Below are 21,758 nucleotides of genomic sequence, written 5' to 3'. Positions count from 1 at the left end.
ATTATTTAATAATATAATGGGTGGTTCATTAAAATAGGCTCTGTTTACAATTCTCATAGCTCTCTTGTGTAATTATTTTTAAGGAAGATCCACATTTTTTAAAATCACCTCATTTAAACATTTTAGAGTTTCACTTTAAAAATGTTTTGTCTCTGGTTGTTGAGCGTTTGGTACATTCTGTGTGTGTTTGGAGTTTAGGAGATTAATATGGGGATTTTTTTTTCTTTAGTAATATACTTGAAAATCACTCCTGACTGAGCTCTGTTGTTTGATGTAATTCAGATTTTTCTTTTTTAGCAGGGCAACTCATACACACCACTGGACTTGATCTCCCCTACAAGCCGCTTTAATTAAAGCTGTGGCTTGTGAGTTGAAAGGCTATCACTCCCCTTTTTAGTTAAATGGTGGGAGTGCAGGTCTCCGATAAGAAGCTTTTAAACAGGTCCTAAGGTGACTCGGCCCCCCCCTCCACTTCATCAGGATTATTTCTCCAATATGAAAATCCAGGTAGCATGAGATAGATTAAGCAATGCTTAACATACTAGAGTTGTATTGGTGGGACACGGATCAACGGACTTATGTAGGTTAAGCTGCAAAGGTATATGCTGCACCATAGCAGAACTACATTATAAAGAAATCTTGCATACAAACTATGTAACGGGATGGAGCACACACAAGATCTACATTTCAGGGATTAAGAGGGATTTTAAGAGTTGTGTGATGAAGGATTCAAGCAGGTATTGTTGTCCAGACAGGTGCCTGGGCCTGAGAGGGGGAGAGGAAGAGTTGCACTTAGCTCCGAAAGCCTGAGGATTGGATAAAATAGCAGCCAGCGTTTCTACTCCACTGGTGTTTGAACGTATAATATTTAAGATCCAGCTACTTACCCCATTTACACTCACCGCCTAAAGAGTAAACTGAGGGAACGATTCTTCAGTCATTCAGAGACTCAAATCTCACTTTGATTTTTAGTTTTTGCTCTTTCCTAAGTTTATTGTAGATCTTGTGAGTGTGGGAAATTGGAAAAAGAAAACATTCATCAGAAAATTACTCAGATGTATCAAATGATGAAACTATTAGTGGATTGACAGAAAAATTAATTGGTGGCCAGTTTTTTCGGATTAAAATGCCACTATATATTTTGGTGAGTTGGTTCATAGTCAAAAAACAAGAGGAATAGAGGAAAAAAATGCAATCAACATATAAAAAATATGTTTAAATATATAAATATTAATAGAAATAACTACAATGTAATCGGTTGAATAAAGAGCAGGACGTGTTTAAAAATATATATTTCATTGGAAGAGAAATTCACAGCATGGAGATTAAAACCAATATTGTAATATACAGATATACTAGTTATGAAAGATAGGCATTAATGTTATGTTACATAATGTAACATGTTCTTCTGATTATTAGATAATCTTAAGTATTTTCTCAATGAAACATGTCAAAATGGTGTGGAGGATTTGCCGCCTTGATTTCCAATCTGAAGACCTCATCAAATGTATGGAGCAAGGTATTAATTATTTACTTGAGAAAGTAATAAAAAACCATTAGTCGCAACTTTGATAATTATATAATTACCTTTTAATATTTAGAGCTTGAGCATCTGTTGATTGCTTTCAATTCCAGTATAAGAAAATCAAAAAGATGCATGTAAACTAAACTTCTCTTTATTTGTTATAATGTCTAAGAATGTTTTTCTTAGAGGAAAATGTTCGAAAAGCATTCACATATATAAAGTACGAAAACTCTTCTCACTTTGTTGGAGGTGAATCCACAGTCAAGGTCAGCAGGATGGTGCAAATGTGATAGATGTTACACGCATCCAATTAAGCTTCCTTAATAGAGCAATTTACCAACTAAAAAGCTGAATCACCGCAGTTTAGTTATGTTTTCTTTCCTTGCACATCATGCGAACAAACAGTGGGTATGAAAAGTTAAAATAATAAGCAATAATACACAACACACAGGATCAGCCTGTGTGAAAAAGAAGATCTGCATAACATGTAAGCATGTGGTTCTATGGAGGGGCCAACAGGGGCCAGTGCTCCCATAACACTGAGCTTGGACCCCTCTCTGAAAGAAGAGTGAAAGAAGAGTCCATTTGTGATAGTGTTCAAGCAAAGACTGCCTGTAATTTGAGCCAGAATTCTGGGAATTTTTTTGTTTCGTTTTTGAAAATTGTAATTGAATTAATGAAAATGAACAACTTTACGAAGACAAGTTATACAACTGAAACAAATACTTATCATGGTCTTTTGTGTTTTGTTTTGTTTTGTTTTGTTTCGTTTGTACACAATGACTTAATTTTTAACCAAGGATGTCTCTTTTTTCCTACATTTATTGTGCCCCCCTCTAAAATAGCTGGCCCCAGCATGGCCCCCCAATACAATTGGTCTAGAACCATCACTGCATGTACATTCAAAGATCTTGCCACCGTTAAAGGTTAATCCATCATGCCTTCACATCAATTTCCAATGCAGGTAATCTCCTGAGCGAATTTGACATGCATAATACCACGTAATACTTTAAATTCCAATTGCACGCATGTCTCGGTGAGAAGAAGGATTGACGACGGCTGCGTCCTGGAGACGGCAGAGCACATTTTACGCACGATGCCAGTCTGTTACACTTACACACCAGCGGCCAGATGAGGGAGACATACGGCTTCGGGACATGTCGAAGTATCCCGTCTAATTTTAAAAATATATTTCATTACCTCTTTCTTCAACGGGAAATACTACACAGCAAAGCGCGCTGCGGTTTCATCTGGTGCGAGTGTTTTTAAGGTTTCTTTTAAGAGAGGAAGCGACAGTTCAAGTGGGGGAAATTTGGGTCCGACTGTGTGATGGGCGTTTATGATAAAGCGTGAGAAGCGTATACACTCCGTCAGTCAGCAGTCAGTCATCCAGTTCAACATCACTCTCCTCCTCTGAACTCCAGCTGTCATCTCGTGTCCTCCGCGCCTCCTCCAATCTGACCAGGTAAGAAACAAGTAAATAACCGATTCAGATTTACTCGAGTCGTTTGTGCAAAAAGTGAGTGAGTTTAAGTTTCTGTCGGATTCTGATAGACATGCGTTTCCCAGAGCTGCCACTGTTGGCTCTTTCTATGGGTTGAAAAAGTAAGTAATGGCGAAGGCTAAAAGGCGACTATGGAATTCAATTCAAGATCAAAAAAATTAACGATAGCTTTTAAGAAGAATGCATAAAAAAGCAAATTTGTGTTTTCTGATTTATCATTTGGACATGGTGTGAGTACAGTAGACCGTGAACCTGATTCATAAAATATTTTAAATACGATCTTATATCATATCATCTAAAGCCATGACGTTTGTTCTTAATTTCATACTGTTTTATCACAATTTGGAGCCATAGGCCTACATCTTACACATTTAAATAGAATAAAAAGTAGCAGCTACACTAGAAAATGTGGGCTAATGAAGTTGTGTGTGAGAATATGAGAATATTGATGCAAGGTGTCTGCATGTGTCATTGTACAGTTTGCTTACAGTGAATTCACAGATCTTTTTTTTTAAAGTTGCACCTTTTACAGCTGTTATAATATATTTAAGTGGCCATGCTTTAGAAAATGTCACCTTTTTTCGTTGCTGTCACCTGTGTGGCACAGCTACTTTCAAAGCCATCCTCACCCTGTGCCCCCCCTTCTTCCTCCTGTTTCCAAATGCTCTCCTTTGAAGCGATGATGCCCCATCTGTCATATGTGAGCAAAGAGAGACCATGCTCTGCTCTTCTCAATTACTGAATTCTCCTCATGCCAGCTCCTGTGGGACAGGAGGAGGAGCAGGTGGGTGGCAGTCAGTTCGATCAATCAACATGAAATATTCAGCTTTGAATATACACATCATTTACTGCTGCTGCTGCTGCTGCTGCTGCTGTCCTTGTTAGAAACACCCCAAAAAGAGTTGGGGCGTTTGTGTGAAGCGTTTTTTAACTGGGACCTTGTGTGCGCTGCAACACAGTTCCTGATGAAGAATTAAGCCCATGTTAAGGTGACTCTTCTTGTTCCTTACCAAACCTGTAAGGAGACTGGAGGGGTATCTGAAATAATTAACTGAGAGATGGGGTGTGTGGCTGAAACTGTATTCAATGTAGCGCCACCGCCGTTTTCTCATTATGCTGCAGTAAATTCATACAGCTTACATGACAAAGCCCTGCTTGGCAACTTTCTCCCCTGATACAGGCACTTGTTTGAACACGAGGCTCATGATTTGAATATCTGTAATCCAAGCTGAAATCAACAGGCCAGATGAACTTTTTGGCACCCTCTTACCACCACATTGAGTGGGATTTTCTCCCCCGAAAAATGCCTAAGCTAACCTGGATTTAGGCTTAAAATCCCATGAAAGGAAAAAGGGGCAAAACTTATTTGATTTGTCTTTCCTAAGCAGGGCCAACAGATATCACGGAACTTTGAAATCTTATCAGAGCAAAATTGAAACCTTTTCAATCATTGACAACTCTTCAGGAAACTTTTAATCTCCAAAGTGTCTGCCTTGTGATAATAATATCTCTGTGTTGTTGCCTCATGAAATTTGCCCGAGTACCATGGCCCCAAGTATTTGAGCTATGAGGCAATACAGTGAAAAGCATAGCCCCCTCATATGAGAACACAACAGTGAATAATTAATAACCTTGCTCCCAATTCCAGGAAAACAATAGCATATTGTAGGAACACTGCACTAATTTAACTAGAGGAAGAAAAAAAACAACTTCGACAAAAAGTGGAATGCATCGCCATTCTTGTAAAGAATGTCTGCACGAGTTTTCGGTGTGATTATCGCAGTATAGCTTTCGCACACATTTCTGCTTTACTGCTGTGTATGTACTGTAGTGTTGCATGCTGAATGATATTGTAGTGTAATGTTGTTTGCCTTTGAGATTAATCAGAACCCATTAAATACCCCACTCTCACCTGCTGGCAGTATGTGAGGTGGAAGTGCACATGCAGGAAGCTATTTTCCACAGGCCTCCTCTCTTGGCTGTCAGCTCCCATTAAGGGGGAAGGTGTCATATCTGTAACACAGCTGAGTGCAGATGGCAGAGTGGAGGGGATGGCTCACCGATTTAAACAATGATTAATGAACAGAGATGGAAAACAAATTACATTGGACTATTGGAGGCAGGGAATTGTTTTTATGAAAATGTTAATTGTGTCTGCCAGGCTGATACCAGGAGTGGGGGAGGGGTGGAGTGAGGGCAAGGCAGGGAGGCAACCAAGGGGCTACTGATAGGACGTCTACTACTCCCCTGGCTCAGATTATCGGCGTGTCTCAGCACGCCATGTTTAATACCGAACCTTACCTTTAAGACCTCTAATGTGCCATAACGTTCAAGGTTTGCCTTTTTTACGATGAACCCCATGAAGAATTGTCGCCCACCACTGCACCAATTAGCGTTATCTTTAATAATAAGTGGTTGTAAGTGACGAGAGAAGGCGCCCTGTTCTAGTTGTAATTATTGCAGGCGGGTGCAGCTGCACTACTTAGGGAGATGATGATAATTATTTTTCTTTTTTTTCATTGCCGGTTGATTATTTAAGAGCATCATACACTCATCAGAGTAATCAGGAGAGAGTGATTAGTGAAAATCCACGAGGCTAACAGCTGCCACATTAAACACTTGCCTCTGTTGCCAACACACCGAGTCAGAGCCCTTCCAACGGGACAGAGACGAAACCAAAGCACTTCACCTTCAACTCCACGACCACATGTGTTTGTTAGAAAGTCAAGGCTCGGGCCACACGGAAAATGCAAGAAAACAGAGCACCCAGTGAGAATGCTTGTTGTCGTGCACCAAGGTCAATGCTTCAATGCTTCGTTTCACAAGTACAGGAGTGCACCGAGGTGGAGTAAAAGTTTGATATGGCATTTTTCTAGAAGTGTGGGAAATAGAGATAGTTACTTTGCAGTGACCTTGCCTCCCTCCTGAATTGTGTCATATTGTATTAAAATGACTGAACGAGGACTGTTTCATAAGGCCTTTGATCTTACAATCTGATACACATACCCCAAAAGAAATCTGTCTCAATTAGAGAAGTGTGCCACGGCCATGTCCGGTGTACATGCTGCGCTGCTTGCCACTGTGTAAGGCCTGCTAAACTAAGGGCTAATTCTCTTAGCCCAGATGTTGCCTGAGCACAGTCCTGGGATCCCACTGGGTTGATGAGCTCAATCAGTGAAATGATGAAAAGATGATTTTGTCCCTGTAATTACAGTGTGTAAACTACTTAGCTAGGATTGCAAAGGAAGTCATTTTCTAATTACGCTGGTACCCCGTTGTCTAATGGTGGATGTTTTGTTGTTTTAGAGAGCGCGGGAGAGAGAGAAGGATCGAGAGGAAGAAAAAATATGTGTATGTGTGTGTGTGTGTGTGTGTGTGTGTGTGTGTGTGTGTGTGTGTGTGTGTGTGTGTGTGTGTGTGTGTGTGTGTGTGTGTGTGTGTGTGTGTGTGTGTGTGTGTGTGAAGGAGAGAGAGAGAGAGAGAGAGGAACTTCACGAGGGGTCTGTGCTGCGGCTGAAAAAAAAGCCATCATAAGGGCAAGATGGCTGCCAAATGAGAGTTCATTGAATTATCAGCCCAGTTAATGTGCCTTGGATTATGCTCTTTGTTTGTCAGTTTTTTTCTTCTTGGAGATGCCATAGCTTAATGAGATACTGTAAGTGGCATTACCAGACTCCTGCTGTGATTTTGTGATGACTCGTTTAATGACTTTTGTTTTAGTGCCTTCAAGTGGTTTTGCAACTGAAAGAAGACACATGTACTTTTTCCCTCAATTTTTTGCCCTATCTTTGCCAAATTTGATCTTCTAAAAGACGATATAAAAACAAAATTACCCTGCTTTTTAAAGGATATAGTGACAAGTTTGCATTGGCAAGCCTGTGTTCCTACACCGAGGGGGGTGGGGGTAAGTTGTACTTTTCAAGAAAGCATAACGTGTCAGTATGTTGCGGGCTGAAGGAGCTCCATTCTTTGAGATCTGTGTGAGTTCTGTTTGGAGCTGGCTGCCGTCCTGCAGGGCCCAACCATCTGATGCAGCCTACACCATGTGGATATGCTTCTCTAGTGCAAGGCATCCCCTACGCACCCCTCACTGTTAACACACCCCATCATACGCCAAAGCTTTGTTTGTGTCCAGAAAGAACAGGTGGTCTGTGCAAACAAGAGCAACTGTTTACACATTAGCGATTTAAAATACATTCTATATGCACGTGTTTGCTTGCCTGCACATATGTGTGTGTTGGAGGCAGACAGCATGCCAGAGTAGGTGTCTTTGCATGTGTATGAGGATTTTAGGAGACAGTGTTTGTGTTTCCTTGTGTGAGAGGTCCATTGAAAGCATCAGGGGAGGCACATGAATGCAACGTTTATAAATGACTCACACACACTGTAGTGAGGTGTTGGTACACTCATGGACTTTTACACATCTTTTTGCTGAATATATTTTATTTTTTAACACTTGTTATAGGAAAAACCTGTTGTGAATTCAAAGTGAGGTTTTCCACCTAACCCTAACTCATACAGGTACAAACACAGCTGGTCACCACTTACACTTGCAGTTTCTATACCCTGTAGCTTTAAGTGTGTAACTTATTTTCCCCTGTTGCATTGAATGCCACTGATCTGCATTAGTGAACGAAGCAAACAAAATTAATCGAAAGGCTGCTTTTGCTGACTCCAAAATAACATCACATCACATCAGCGCTGCACCACATGCACGCCAGATTTATTTTTACGGGGCATAGGCCAGATTTTTTGATAGTTGTAAAAGGAGTGGCATAGATTTACTGCATCCACAACAAATGTGTATGTATTCCTTTATGAGTTCTTTAGCTATTACTCACAAGGAGCTAGTTTGTCAGTGCTGTGTGTGCTCTTTCTGTGCTCTGTACTCCCGCAGTAATGAATGGTGCTGGTTAGACTATTCTGTCTCCGTCAGGCTTTTGGGGGGCCTACAGAGGAGCTCCTATAGGGTTTCATTAATCTGGCTGTCAGAAAGTATATGGGTGCTATCTTTTGTACAGGTCATGGTGGGCAGCTGTGTTACCACTGCCCTCTTCCTTGTACTGGCTCTTCATCCCCTGACAGCGCCGTCCGCAGGATGCCTGGCTGGCTGGTTTTGGTGGGTGGGCGCGTGGGTGAAGTGAGACACACAGGGCATAATGCATGGCAGGGGGCTTTTACTGTCCGCACATACAGCCTGCTCTGTGATTATGAATACAACTGTTGTTATTTGCAAACTGGGACAGTCAGGGAATTCCAGGAATTTTGAAAGTCATGATCTCTTCTTATGTGATTTTAAAGAAGGCACAAACACATTACAAAGAATCTGGGACATCAATAGATGACATCACACCATAGAATTAGTTAGTGTGTTGCAAGAGAATATCATCACATGTCATTTGTAATTGTATGAATAAATAAAATAGTTTTAATGTGTAATAGACGATACATTCAGAGAGAATGCAGCTATAAAACATTGTGTGTGTGTGTGTGTGTGTGTGTGTGTGTGTGTGTGTGTGTGTGTGTGTGTGTGTGTGTGTGTGTGTGTGTGTGTGTGCGTGCGTGCGTGCGTGCGTGCGTGCGTGCGTGTGTGTGTGTGTGTTTGTGTGTGTGTGTGTGTGTGTGTGTGTGTGTGTGTGTTTGTGTGTGTGTGTGTGTGTGTGTTTGTGTGTGTATATGCATATTTACCTTTCTTTTTGTCCTTTTGATTTAACAACAACACTTACAGTAAAATGCCGCAGTGGAATTTGTTTTCTTTAAATGTTCTATCATTTTATCCCTTTTTTCCATTTTGATGAGCTTTTTATCTGGTGATACTGTTATTATGGTATGAAATAAAAACTTTTAAAATACAGTTAAATAAGAAGGGAACTCAAGAGAGCACGGACCTCCCCTGAAGACTTGCCCCCCATATATGAAAAATGATAATATGCATATCTGCCCCATGGTTTAGATCTGCTCCAAACTGTAATGGGATATTCCTTGGCCAATGCCCTTCCACATGAACTCATCAAATTTAAACACCAATTCAGATTTCTGTACACCAGAATATTTTAGGTATTTGTTGACCCATTTCATGAAAAATGTATACTCTTGAATCATTATAATCTGCTCAGTACAAAAAAGGAAAAAACATATCATGTTTAAAACACATATTTCCCACCTGACTATCACCAGATATGTATATGAAAGTATTCCATTACATATTCGTTTTTCCACCACTCCTCTCCTAATATAATCTTTATTTTAGGTTACAGTATGTGACTGTAACTGCTGGTTGCATGCTCATGTAGCAGTTTGTGGTGCATTCATTGCAGCTTTCAGCTCAACCATGCACATAAATTATTCATGCTTTTTAACTGCTGTTAAAAAGAAATATGAAATATGCACTTCTGATCTATAAATTTCACTCCAGTGTCAACGCTCTATGGATTTACAATATTGCCCATCCATCCTGGCTGACAATATGCTGCAACTACAAAGTAAAAAGATTACACTTCCACCCTCTTGTAGATTAAATACTGTAGCACAGAATCCTTTAGTCTGACTGCTGTAAAAACAACTGTAACAATGTTGGATATCGGCAGATCCGAAATCATCCGGAATGCATCACTCCCATGGCTGGTTTAATTGTGTATGTGTCACTTTTTTCCCCCTTTTATTGGCTGTGCTAAATCACACCTGCTCCTTGTTCGTCTACTCGTGGCCACACCTAAGAGGCGCTACAGTGACACAATGCTTAATAACAATCAAGCGCTCTCAATCTGCACCGAAAAGATCCTAATCCACTCTGACAGAGAAACACCTGATGGCCATGCATACCGCTCCCATCTCCAACAATTCCTACACAACCTGACACACACACACACACACACACACACACACACACACACACACACACACACACACACACACACACACACACACACACACACACACACACACACACACACACACACACACACACACACACACACACACACACACACACACACACACACACACACACACACACACACAGTCACACACAAGTAATGAAGGTCTTATGTCTACTTCTTATGCTTAGTAAATCAGAGGAATACCTCTTTAACAAATATGAAGTGGATCTAGTGTATGCTCACTTTCTCCCTGTCAGATTTGATTAGGTCAGGTCTGTATCCTTACATTGATCTCAATGCGAAGCAGACAGTCTGCTCGCACCCGCCGCGGCTGCAGGCACGCCAGCTCTTTATCTGTGTGGTTTTGTGTACAGCATTTTCATGACTGACTGATGTTGCTATGGACCATAGGAAGCAGCAGCAGCAGCAGGTGGCTCAGACTAGTTGTCAGACATTTCATTTAGAAATGCTTTATATACATCAACTCTAGTGTCATGATTTAGAAAGAGCTGGTGTTTAGCTTGGGTTGCTCAGTAAAAAAGACAAAAATTGCTTGAAAAAATGCACATATGTTTCTACAGTAGTCAAAGTTATTTGATGCTGCGGCGCCGTTGAGTTTGATCAATCATTATTGATTTAGCTCATACTTCATTGGATACACTGTGCAAAATTACCATCCAAGGCTACAGTACGGTAATGACATTAATAGAGGCAAATGCGATAATAGCTCAAATGACCGTAATCCTTGAAAGTGGGTGGGGAGGTGGGGGTAAACATCGTCTGTTTCACCCCTCCTCCTCTGTTTGGGCAATAATGCAAAGGAATACCAAGTTAAAAGAATATGAAGTGGATCCACTTTATTATAATACAATTTACTAAGGTTTTCCTGTCAGATATAATTAGGTCAGTATGGTTACATTGATTTCTGATCTGCAGCTCAGAGCAGACACATCAACTCCTGCTGCCAGCCTGCCAGCTTTCTATCTGCGTGGTTTTGTGTACATCATTTTCATGACTGACTGAGGTTGCAGTCCAGGATGATGTAAGCCTGTGTTAATTCAGTGTGGACAGTGCCGGCTTTGTTCTGTGCCCTTTGGTGCTGCACTAGAGCTGTGCAGGGCTCGCTTATGTGACCTCTACCATTGTAGCTTGATGTGAATTTGAAGCTTTGTTTTGTTGCTGCAGTTGAATAAAAAAAGAAGGGGGAAGCTGCGGGCAGGGGAGAAGTGAAGCATATTTTAGCTTTCCATTTTGATATTCCTTCTTTAACTTTGCATTTTTGCATCATCAAGTTGTTTATTTCCCTTAGTACTCCTGTGACATAGTTATCCTGGTAAAGGTTTTTTATTCAAATATGCAATAGACCTGCTGAAAAAGCTTAACTCTTTTACTTTAATCTTTTTTTTTTTTAAACCGCAGATTTGTGAAATGCAAAGGAAGGGCAAGTAGAAGCAGACAGTCTTTGATGTTTGTGCTGCCTTAGTATTGTGAGTCGGTACAAAATGAGATCAAGACAAAGATGTTCACCTTACCCTTTAGTAAAGATGAGATATTTGTTGAGGAAGCCTTTGTGGTTAGACTTAATCAGCACTTTTTACAGTCTCCAACAATATTCTAAAACCACAGGTATACATTAACACAGGATGAAGAGAGTGAGAACATACTTTGCTCTATTTCCTGACCTATTTGTGGTGCATCTCTGGCATTATACAGCAGCTGCAAAAGTACAGATTTACACTGTTAATTGACAGCTCAGAGCCCCACTGACATTATGCTCACCTGCTCTTTGGCTGGAAATTGATGTATTTGAATAATTAATTTGTTTTGGCATAATCAGAATGCACTTAATGTTCCTTTTGTTTTCTCTTTAGGCCTGAGCTACAACAAACAGACGATTCATCTGAACAGCATGAATCCACATCCTGTTTCAACTGAATGAGTGCAAACAATCAACACACAGTTCACTGCTAACCTTCCGACCGTCCCACACAGACACCCCTGACCACCATACTGTAACATCAGCCAGTCCCTGAAAGGACAGCTTCATTACCCCGTCCACCCACCCAATTAGGAGCCAGATGGCGCTTCTGGCCAATCAAATCATGGATGCAAGGATTCTCAGCAGCATGAACGGCAGAGCAGAGCTTTCCCAGTTCTTGAGAGTTACCAATCAAAGCATGGTTTCCCAGGTGAATTCCTCTCAGGATGACAGCCGCAAGAACAGGAAGTACCCCTGCCCGCTGTGTGGAAAACGTTTCCGCTTCAACAGCATCCTCTCCCTTCACATGCGCACACACACTGGCGAGAAGCCCTTCAAGTGCCCATACTGCGACCACAGGGCTGCACAGAAAGGCAACCTGAAGATTCATCTCCGTACCCACAAGCAAGGCATTATGGGTAAGGGTCGTGGGCGAATTAGGGAGGAGAATAGATTGCTTCACGAGCTTGAAGAAAGGGCGATACTAAGGGACAGGCAGTCGAGAGCTGGTCAAATCAGCCAACAGCAAATATCTAATATAAACCAACCTCAAAATCCCCAACTGTTACACACTGTGCCGACACAACCCCTATTCTTCACCAACTCTGGTGCAGTTGAGAGCCTACCACACGCATCCACATCCCCCAAGAGGGCTGCCATCCCTGATGATCCCATCCAGCCCCAACCTGCCGGCTTCCGCTGCTCATTCTGCAAAGGAAAGTTCAGAAAGCAGCAGGAGCTTGAGCGCCACATCAGGATCCTACATAAGCCCTATAAATGCACCTTGTGCGAGTTTGCTGCTTCACAGGAGGAGGAACTTATCGGCCATGTTGAGACAACCCACATTACTGCTGAATCAGGCTCAGGGCAGAGGCCCGTGATGGGGGGCGGTGAGAAGAAAAAGCCCACGGGCGAATTCCCCTGCGAGGTGTGCGGACAGACCTTTAGCCAGGCCTGGTTCCTGAAGGGTCACATGAGGAAACACAAGGACTCTTTTGAGCACTCCTGTCAAATCTGCGGCCGTCGTTTCAAAGAACCCTGGTTCCTCAAGAACCACATGAAGGTCCACCTCAATAAGCTGGCTGCTAAGCGTAATCTCCCTGCTGAGCATGACACCTCTGTTAGCATGAATAGCCTGACGCAAGACCACCAGAACAACCTATACTCGCAGTACATCACCCGCATTCACAACAGGTTCCTCACGGCTGAGAGAGCCGACCATCAAGATTACAGCCAGATACTTTCCACAGCAGGTGCTGATATGAAGGTTAGGGAGATGTTAGGGAGGATGATTTCCTCAGCTTCAGGTCCTATGACAGATGCGGAGAACTCCGCTTTACTGGGTTTAAATCATCTCCCCCCTCCACTGAGCTCCACCAGCATGGAATATCTGCAGAAGGTCATGTCTAACAGAGAGACTCTCAGCAGCAGCAGCAGCAGCAGCTACCCAGGCTGGCAGATCATGACACCAGGGCTGCCTGTTGAACAGCAAATGTTCGGTCTTAAAGACCAGCAGCAGAGTTCCTCTTACCTGACGGAGAGATGTTTTCCCGCTGACGATGGAAAGGTGGGTCAGAGCGACCCAGATACCAAGGCCATCAGCAGGCCCAGCAGTCCAGGCAGCGTGAGTCGTCATGGGCCTACAGAGATCATTACAGAGACCTGCAGCTCCAACTCTGGCAGTGACCAACGGCCTCAATCTTGTTCTCCAGCTACAGGTAATTCATTGCAAATTGCTCGATAGAAGGGTGAAGCAGTGTTTTCATTTGCGTTATGGGAAAAGTAGAGTCTATTGCTTATGGAGCTTGACAATACAAGAAATATAAATGTACAGTATCATTTCAGTCTCTGCTGCTTTAATTTTTACCATTATTTGTTTTACTTAATTAAAGTCCCTATCAAGTGGCAGCTTCCTAGACTGAATAGTAAAGCCAATGAAAAAGTGCCTTTATGGCCAGTAGGGGCGACTCCAATGGTTGCAAAAAAAGAATACGATTGTATACAGTCTACTTCTGTCAGCTAACATTTTCCTTATTAGTTTATGGTTTCAATTGTTTCTGAAATACACCATAATGTTTATTCAGTAAATCATGGTCCCATTTACAGTAAAAAAGATGATAATGCAGGTTATGCTTTAGGTTTCCGATACCTTGTGATTGAGTTTTGATGCTCTCATTATTTTACTCATACAACTTTAAACTTTCAAAGTGAGTCTCAAGAACCTTTCAGTTGGTGGAAGTGAATTACAACATGTTGGTTGTTTGGTTGTACTTAGCTTCATCTCATTTCTTGGTCTAAAAAAACAAGCTCGCTCCTGCCAAAACCCAAAGGTCAAAATGCAAAACTTCAAAACTGTAGTCCACATACCAATGGGTGATGAGACAGTCCTTTTGTTTAACCTACTTTTTGTTGTTTTTTGCCATTCATTGACTTACGAGAGACAAACAGGAAATGCAGGTAGAGAAATGTCCCCATTTGTATTCCAACCAAAGCGTTGTAGTTAAAATTGTTTTTATGGCTTAGTCTGTCTCTTGCATCATCCAAACTTTATAGAAGTATCATACCGAATTACATTATTGCTCCTTTAATATTTTGCCAGTTTTTTTGCAGGATTACATATTTCTGTACTGAGAATTTATATGAAGTAAGATGACACTTAATCAGCTTCCAACTAAAAAAACATATTTCTTCATGTTATAAACCTTTTCTTAAAAAAAATATAGAGTGGCTAAGTGACAGCTATGGCCTCATCTTTCTTCCCACTAAGTGTAGGGGGACATGAAGCTCAGGGTCAGCAACACCACCACAGATATTACTGTCATCCACAAGGACTTTGTCTTCCTTTAAAAGATAATGGCATCATGTTGAATTGTAGGGATAATTAGTACCCTCTATTTTATATCCGTCACATCCCCACCCCTTGCCTACGGGGGCACAAGATGTTAATGCATGCCATCTGGTGTTTTTAATGATTTGATATATACCACCCAGTGATTTTTATGATTTGATCTACCACCTGGTATTTTTATTGATAGTCTTCTGTTCCACCTGGTGATTTGGATGATTCGGCTCTCTGGGTAAATGCCTTTCTTGTCATGGCATCCTGCTAACATGTTATCATGGGCCTAAATTACTGCTTTAACAGCATTGTTAAGAGAAGAAAAAACAAGCCAAACTTTTGTTCGTTTTTTTCATCACTTACCAATATGGTGGTTTTCCACTGGAATACTGCTGTTATGTACATCCATGTCTGATGCGCTCTTGTGGGATTTGATCCAGCATCCTCTTAAATGATGGCCGTATAGCAGAGATAAATGGATCAGGTCTAATCTCATTAGATGCTTTGTTTCCATATTGTACACACATACCGCTATCTGCATATTTGCATGTCAATACTCGCTCTTTACGGCCAAATCCCTCTCTGGTTGCTCTTTAAAAACATATTCAAGCTCTGTTGTTTTTACTTTCCCTCTTCTCCCCTATCTCCGAGACCATACGGTGTCACTTCCAGAAACATTTATGATAGCTGGCTAGCTGAGGATTTGAGTGCACACAGTTCTGGGATGGCACATTCAGTATCAGACTCTAATTTCAGTCAATATTAAGCATGGAAACTAATTCATTGTAAAGGTCAGGCGTCATTGCTTTAGTCAATGATGGATCCGGCAGGCTCTCTCTCCCCCTTCTCCTCCTCTCCTCTCTGTTCTTAGTCTTGTGTAATGGTAGACTCACTCTGGGGGCTTAGCACCGCATTGTTTAGCTCTGACAATATATCCCAGAGACCTCTGCAGCTGCTCCCTGCGCTCACAATGACAGATTAATTAACACAATCACACGCTGCTGGCCCTGGCTCAACACACAGGTCTGCTGCGGGACAGATAGGTAAATCCTACACATATGGAGAACACGCACCACTTGATGAGGGTTTAATAACAGGGATAAGTTTTTTCGGAGGTGGGGGGTTGTAACTGATCAAGTCTGTCTGTCTCGATGGTTGGACGTGGAGGAAGAGAGAGCGAGTGTTTTCTAATTCAGGAGAGCGGAGATGCTGAGGAAGAATTACCACTGCCAGATGTTCAGCTTGAGGAACATTGATTAGTCCAAAATTACTGGCTGCATTATTCATAGTCAGCCTATGGTGGTCATGAAGTTATTGATGTTCTCAATATGGATAGCAAATATAGTACAGTCTTGGCTGTCAGAGTGAGAGACGGCTTCTTTGCTCGATACATCCAGACACAGTGCTGGATTTAGATTTTTTACTACAAATACCCGGCATCTTAAATTAGAAAACACAATTTGATTTCAATAGAAGGCGTGTGTTGCAAATTACTTCTCTCAATATCTCATCAGGACAGATTTGAAGATGCACTTTGACTTTAATTATAATCTGAGATTAAGACTAACGACGTCTTGTTACAATGATAAACTAATGAAGGATGCATGCTTCAGGCCTCTGACCTACATTGGGCCGGTTAGATCCCTGCACAGAAAAAAAACATGCCAAACAAACATAAAATGCTCTGACAGTTATTAATTAGTCCCATTCAATACTCTTAACCTCAAGGTCAGTGAGTAGACACCATGTAATGATGTTGTCCCCACATGTGTTTTGTCCCTTATTCCTTGCTTTTACACTTATTTTACTGTAAGCGTTACAGCTACAAGAGCCTGGAATGATAAGTGTCAAAATGTGATTGGTAATATAAGCAGCAGTTTACCCAGAAACAGAGATAAAGCAAGCTGCTATACAGAGTATCACTTTTCATCTGGATGTTCTGGTTACATCCATCTATTATTTGCGATGGCTGACAGTAAAAGCATTTTATAACCAAAGATTTCCTAATCTAACAAATTCTGCTCTTATTCAGAGATCACACTCTTTCTGACTGGGTTGTCTAAACTGATTACCTGTTGGCTTGCCTCTCTCACTCTCACTTCTGTCTTTTAATCCTCTTTTTAATTATTATTGCAGATATGAGGCTCAAATTAAGCTCAAAACGCTTGTTTTCCTAGCATGCAGATAAAAAGATTTACCCAGGGAGTTCTGAACACCTGCCTTGAAATATTGTTCCACCGTCTCCTGAATGCCATTTGGCTTAATTGACTTGGAAACGTCCCAAATGCGTCATTGACTATGTGGTCTAATTAATATTAATAATATATGCTATTATAAACATCAAAGAACATCTGGTGCCCCTGTTTTTCTCACCAGTCTTGTGTGTGACTCTCTCGCTCTCACTCTGTTTCATCTTAAACCAAACCAGCCACCATGTATCTCTGCTTTGCATTTCAGGTGCCTGATTGCATACATAGAATGAGCCAAAACCTCACTGTATATAGAGTTTGATATCTACAATATACCTGCCAAATGCCTAAGTAAGCATATAGTATGTGAGCCTGTGATTGCATTGACGGTGATGTATGGTTGTAAATCTTAAAGCCTATTTCCATATGAAATGAATCACTCGTCCAAGCCCAGCTGCATGCTTTTTCCAAAGACACAGCTCACTTGAGGCATTTATTTATTTATTTACCTTTTTCCTCTGCCTTGCACATCCAGTAAGGGCGGATAACTCATACGCATCACTTCATTAGATGCTCTGTGTTAGGTGAGAGAGGCTGGGGTTTGTAATGATGCAGTAATTGGAGTTTTGGTTGATAAATCTAAGCTCTAAAATTACTCCCCTCACATAATGTGAGCCTCGGCAGTGTAAGTAAATCTTAAACTGATTAAGTTAGCATGAACCAGGCAATCACAAAGATGGCACCCATCCAAATGAAGAGGGAAAAAAAGGGCAGACTCTTCATTCTTTGTATTGTTTTACAGCTCTCATGTAGGCTGGCAAATGGGTTTAGGAAGGTCCACGCTGAAAGATGAGGTCAGATATATGTGTTTTCTGCGTTTGGAGCTGGCCGGTAATGTCATCGTAATTTAAGCCGCAGAATAATTGAGATATATGGTGTGCGTCTGAAAGAGTTCCATTAAGCCGTTTGGATTTTTTTGTCTCTTACTGGAGATGAGGGTGTGGCACTGTTGAAGTCTCTTTCCCGCTCTTGCACGCCCACGCACGTCGCCACACACATTCAATGTATGCAGACATTAAATCAAACATACACACACACACAAACTCATATACAGTACAAACAGGGGTGACTGCATTCTGTCAGGGGCAAGGATTTGCCATTTCAGCAGTGATTTTTCAATTTCATTAGGTTCAGCTCTATTTAGTTAATATGTGGCTGTTATTTTATGGGTTTGTGCATTTGAAATAGTAAAAAAAAAATCTTCTTTTACTACTGTTCACCTCACAAAAGCGGGGTTTTCTATTAAAGTTGGAAACAAAGTGAAGTAACAACTACAGATCATTAGATTTATATTTACCTCAGAGAATTGCGTCAGGGTCAGATCCTGAGGTATATGAAATTGATATTTCTCTGGCGGTGATGAATCACTGTTGTAACTCAGATATTAGTCCATTAAAGAAGAACAATAAGGCATCAATATGCATAGAATTAAATTAATGGTGGTGGGTTTATCTCCCTATCCCAGACGCATCCCTAAAAGACACAGTATAATGTATGACCTGACCTTCAAATGCCAGGAGAGTGTTGGGCAATAAACTGCCAATATTTGTGGCTTAATGGCGTCGGATGACTTTTACTGTAATTGGAATGGCAGGGAAACAGCTGGGCTGTTTAAAGACAGTGCAAGGCTGAGGTCTTAGACAATCACTAACTCAAAATGGTCACATGCAGTGTGTTTAACCCTGAAGGGAGTTTCTGTGATAGCTAATGATTAAACTGTAGGTAAACAGAGGGAAGAAGACATTTAAATTACCTTTAATTAAAAGTTATCGTGAGCGAGATCAAATCTTGTTTCCAGATGGATATTTTTCATAGGCTAAAAGGAGAAAAATTACCCTCAATCATTCCCCACAATAATACACTTTGTACTTTTTGAATTATGGCTCTGACACACCATTTTTCAAGTATGAAGCAAAAATAAACTCAGCTACAGTACATGGTGCGGTTAATCAGAACTGCTCACATGTTGGACGTTATTTTGACTGGGGAAGCCACTTAATGGTTTTGATGGAATGAGGTTCTTGTCTGCGACATCTGCCTTATTCTAGTTGCTTTGAATTTGACTGTTTATTATTTCTGGAAGAATCTTGTTTGGTGTTAACATCTTTGGGTGTATTTATTGCACATGGTGGTGGCGTCCATACTGTAAAATGATGGATCACTGGAGCTGAAAGCTGATTACAAGCTTGATTTACTGCAGGGCAGCGCTTAAATCATTCAACTCAGCCTGGTGTGGGATTGCAACATTTTTCATGTTTAGACAACGGTTGTTGGTACATACTTTTCTCAGAACAGAATGCTCAGTATATGCCTCATATAAACATTGTTTCATAATTTGATTTGGATTGTATTATGTCTTTGTTGTTCTTGTCTGTGTTAGGTGAGAACGTCTACAGGTGTCCGGTCTCTAGTGACTATGCTGCTGCACAGACAGCCTCCCTCAGCTTCCATCTGGATCGCTACCACTTCCCCCACTGGCAAAACAGCAGGGATCTTTCTTCTCCACTGCAGCCCACCAGCAACAGCAGCAGCAGCTCCAGCCCCAACCCCAACCCCAAGCTCAGACCTCGATCCAGGGAAGGCTGGAGCCCGGCCCAGTACCTTGGCCTGGAGAACCACAGTGAAAACGCCCTGCTCATCAACAAGCAGTCCGACCTCGCTGACAAAGACGCAGGTGTAGACGGCTCTTTATCTGCTCAAACCAGGAAGTCCCAGTACGAGCCTTTAGATTTGTCTGTCAGGCCAGAGTCTGTTATGTCTCATTCAGGCATGTCTCCGGCTGAACTGGTTCAGATGGCTGGCATTTTCAGTAACGGACTGTCCTCCTCCCTGGCCCGAAGGCTACAAAGTTACTCTAATGCTGCAGCTGATCTCGGATTGAAACCTGCATATCAGTGTGACCTTTTGGTGCAGGGAACAAAGGGAGAGATGAACGCGCTGAATGCCGGCTCCACAGGTCTAAACGGTGAAGGTGAATTTGAGAAATCTGAGCAAGGGAGGGATGATGAAAATGATGACGCTGCCAAGTGGAAGGTCCTGAAAAATAATATCCTCGAGCCCAAGGAGATGGGACAGGCTGATTTCCAGCCAGGAACTTGGGGCAGAGCAGTGGCCGAATCTCCCATCTCATCTCTGGAGAACTTGACTCCAGGACAGGCAGATCAGCTCCAGCACCAGGGCAGCCTGCTGTCCTTCCTCAGATCCCAGGGGAACATGAGCAGCACACACAAGGCCAGTTTGAATGATGGGGGGAACATGCAGACAGATGTTGCATCAGGTGAGCATCAGCTTATGTATCATGTATGTTAAATGCAGCTGTCGCTGAAGTAAATCCATTGCTCCGTCCGGATTTGAAAGTATATATTGCCATCTAGTGGACAAAGAAGGGTCCTTTCTTTTTTCCTTCATCTTGTTATCTCCTTTTGGATGCTTTGTACCACCCCATGTCAATGTGACTGCAATTGGTTAACTTAATTTGATATTTAAGTGGCTGCTTGGTGTGCATGCCATTGTGAGCCACAAGGATGCTGCCACCCAAAGGATGCTTCCACCCAAAAAAAGTTTTTGGCAGTATCTCCACCCTCATCACCTGACACAGTAAGTGTGAAGAGCGAGTGTGAGTGTGTGAGAATAAATCCTGCCAATTACAAACAACACCCTTTCTTTATAGCACTTAAGTTTTTTTCTTCCTCCCAGATCGTATCTCTGATCTCAAATAGAGGCTAAAGAAGACACAGGTGTGTGGCACTGATTACCCCGACACTTTAAAGGATGATATAATCTCCTTGTGTGATAGGTTACAAATCACCCAAGCCAATGGAAGCCCACTGATGGAGAGGCTTAAGCTCTTGTGCTGGTGTGATATGCTTGCTGAGTGCAGATTTAATAATGCTGTCTCTCAAGAGAGGGAATCCAACAGCTGGGGTCTTTGATATGCATGTATTATGAGTGCAACATGATACACCTTCCCTCTGATCCCCCTCTTATTCAGAAACTCAATATGTTCATGTGAAAGACAGGAAAGTGCCTGTCAACTCCATTAGGGATTAACATCTGTTCCCTTTCTTTATGATTCGAGCAGCAAGATGTAGTTTTTCTTTTTGATTGTACAGATGGTTATTATAATATGCCGAAAAGCAGCCCTCTCCTTCAACTCCTGTCATGGCGATTGTGCTGTTTATGTTACTTCCATCCTTTTATTGCGTTTAAAGTCATTTTAATTACAAATCAGATCAAAAGCTGTGTGTTCTGAGTCGTCGTCTTAGAAGGAACCTTATGTTTTACATTTCTTTAAAAATGGAGGAACAATTTTCACCTTTTTTTTTAACCCCTCACACGGTATATTATACTGTGACTATAGCTTGTGTTTCTCACCATCAGATCAATGTTTTAATTCGGCTTGGAGTTAAGCAAAGCATCCCTTGCCTTTTTATTGCTGCAGAATGATCCTCCATACAATTTCTTTCTCCCTGAGAGGAGGAAGACACAGTAGGCACAATAAACACCTGTCAGTCAAACTGGACATTGAGACGAGTATGTGACATTGAGAGTCCATCGAGCGTCCTCCAAAAGTGAACTAAGCAGGTGGCCCGGCAGCCTGTCCTGTCTGCAGTGCTGACCAGGTGGCTTTGTCATGGGGCTGTCTCCTGTTGCCCCCATCCTCACCATACTGTATGGCACGTCGAGTGGCATGGTGACATATTGCCGGGCAGTTTGGACATGGAGTGATGTGTTTGTGATGACAGTTCAGGTCGGCTCCAATGTGCCAGCAGTGGTAATTGGCCA

The 21,758-nt window shown here is 41.8% G+C and overlaps 1 protein-coding gene across 2 annotated transcripts in view; it reads left to right on the top strand.

The window, feature by feature from the left end:
- The first annotated feature begins 2,815 nt into the window (after positions 1-2,815).
- The window catches only part of LOC134883390 (zinc finger protein 536-like), a 24,761-nt gene continuing 5,818 nt past the window's right edge, over positions 2,816-21,758 (top strand). For both annotated transcript variants that reach the window (XM_063911730.1, XM_063911737.1), the window contains exons 1-3: positions 2,816-2,990; positions 11,779-13,603; positions 19,354-20,250. In XM_063911730.1, the coding sequence (XP_063767800.1) occupies positions 11,986-13,603; positions 19,354-20,250 (2,515 nt within the window). In that variant the 5' untranslated portion in view covers positions 2,816-2,990; positions 11,779-11,985. The remainder of the gene's footprint in view (positions 2,991-11,778; positions 13,604-19,353; positions 20,251-21,758) is intronic.

Source organism: Eleginops maclovinus, chromosome 2 (assembly GCF_036324505.1).
Source record: "Eleginops maclovinus isolate JMC-PN-2008 ecotype Puerto Natales chromosome 2, JC_Emac_rtc_rv5, whole genome shotgun sequence".
Classification (NCBI taxonomy): domain Eukaryota; kingdom Metazoa; phylum Chordata; class Actinopteri; order Perciformes; family Eleginopidae; genus Eleginops; species Eleginops maclovinus.
This window is presented reverse-complemented; position numbering and strand designations above follow the sequence as displayed.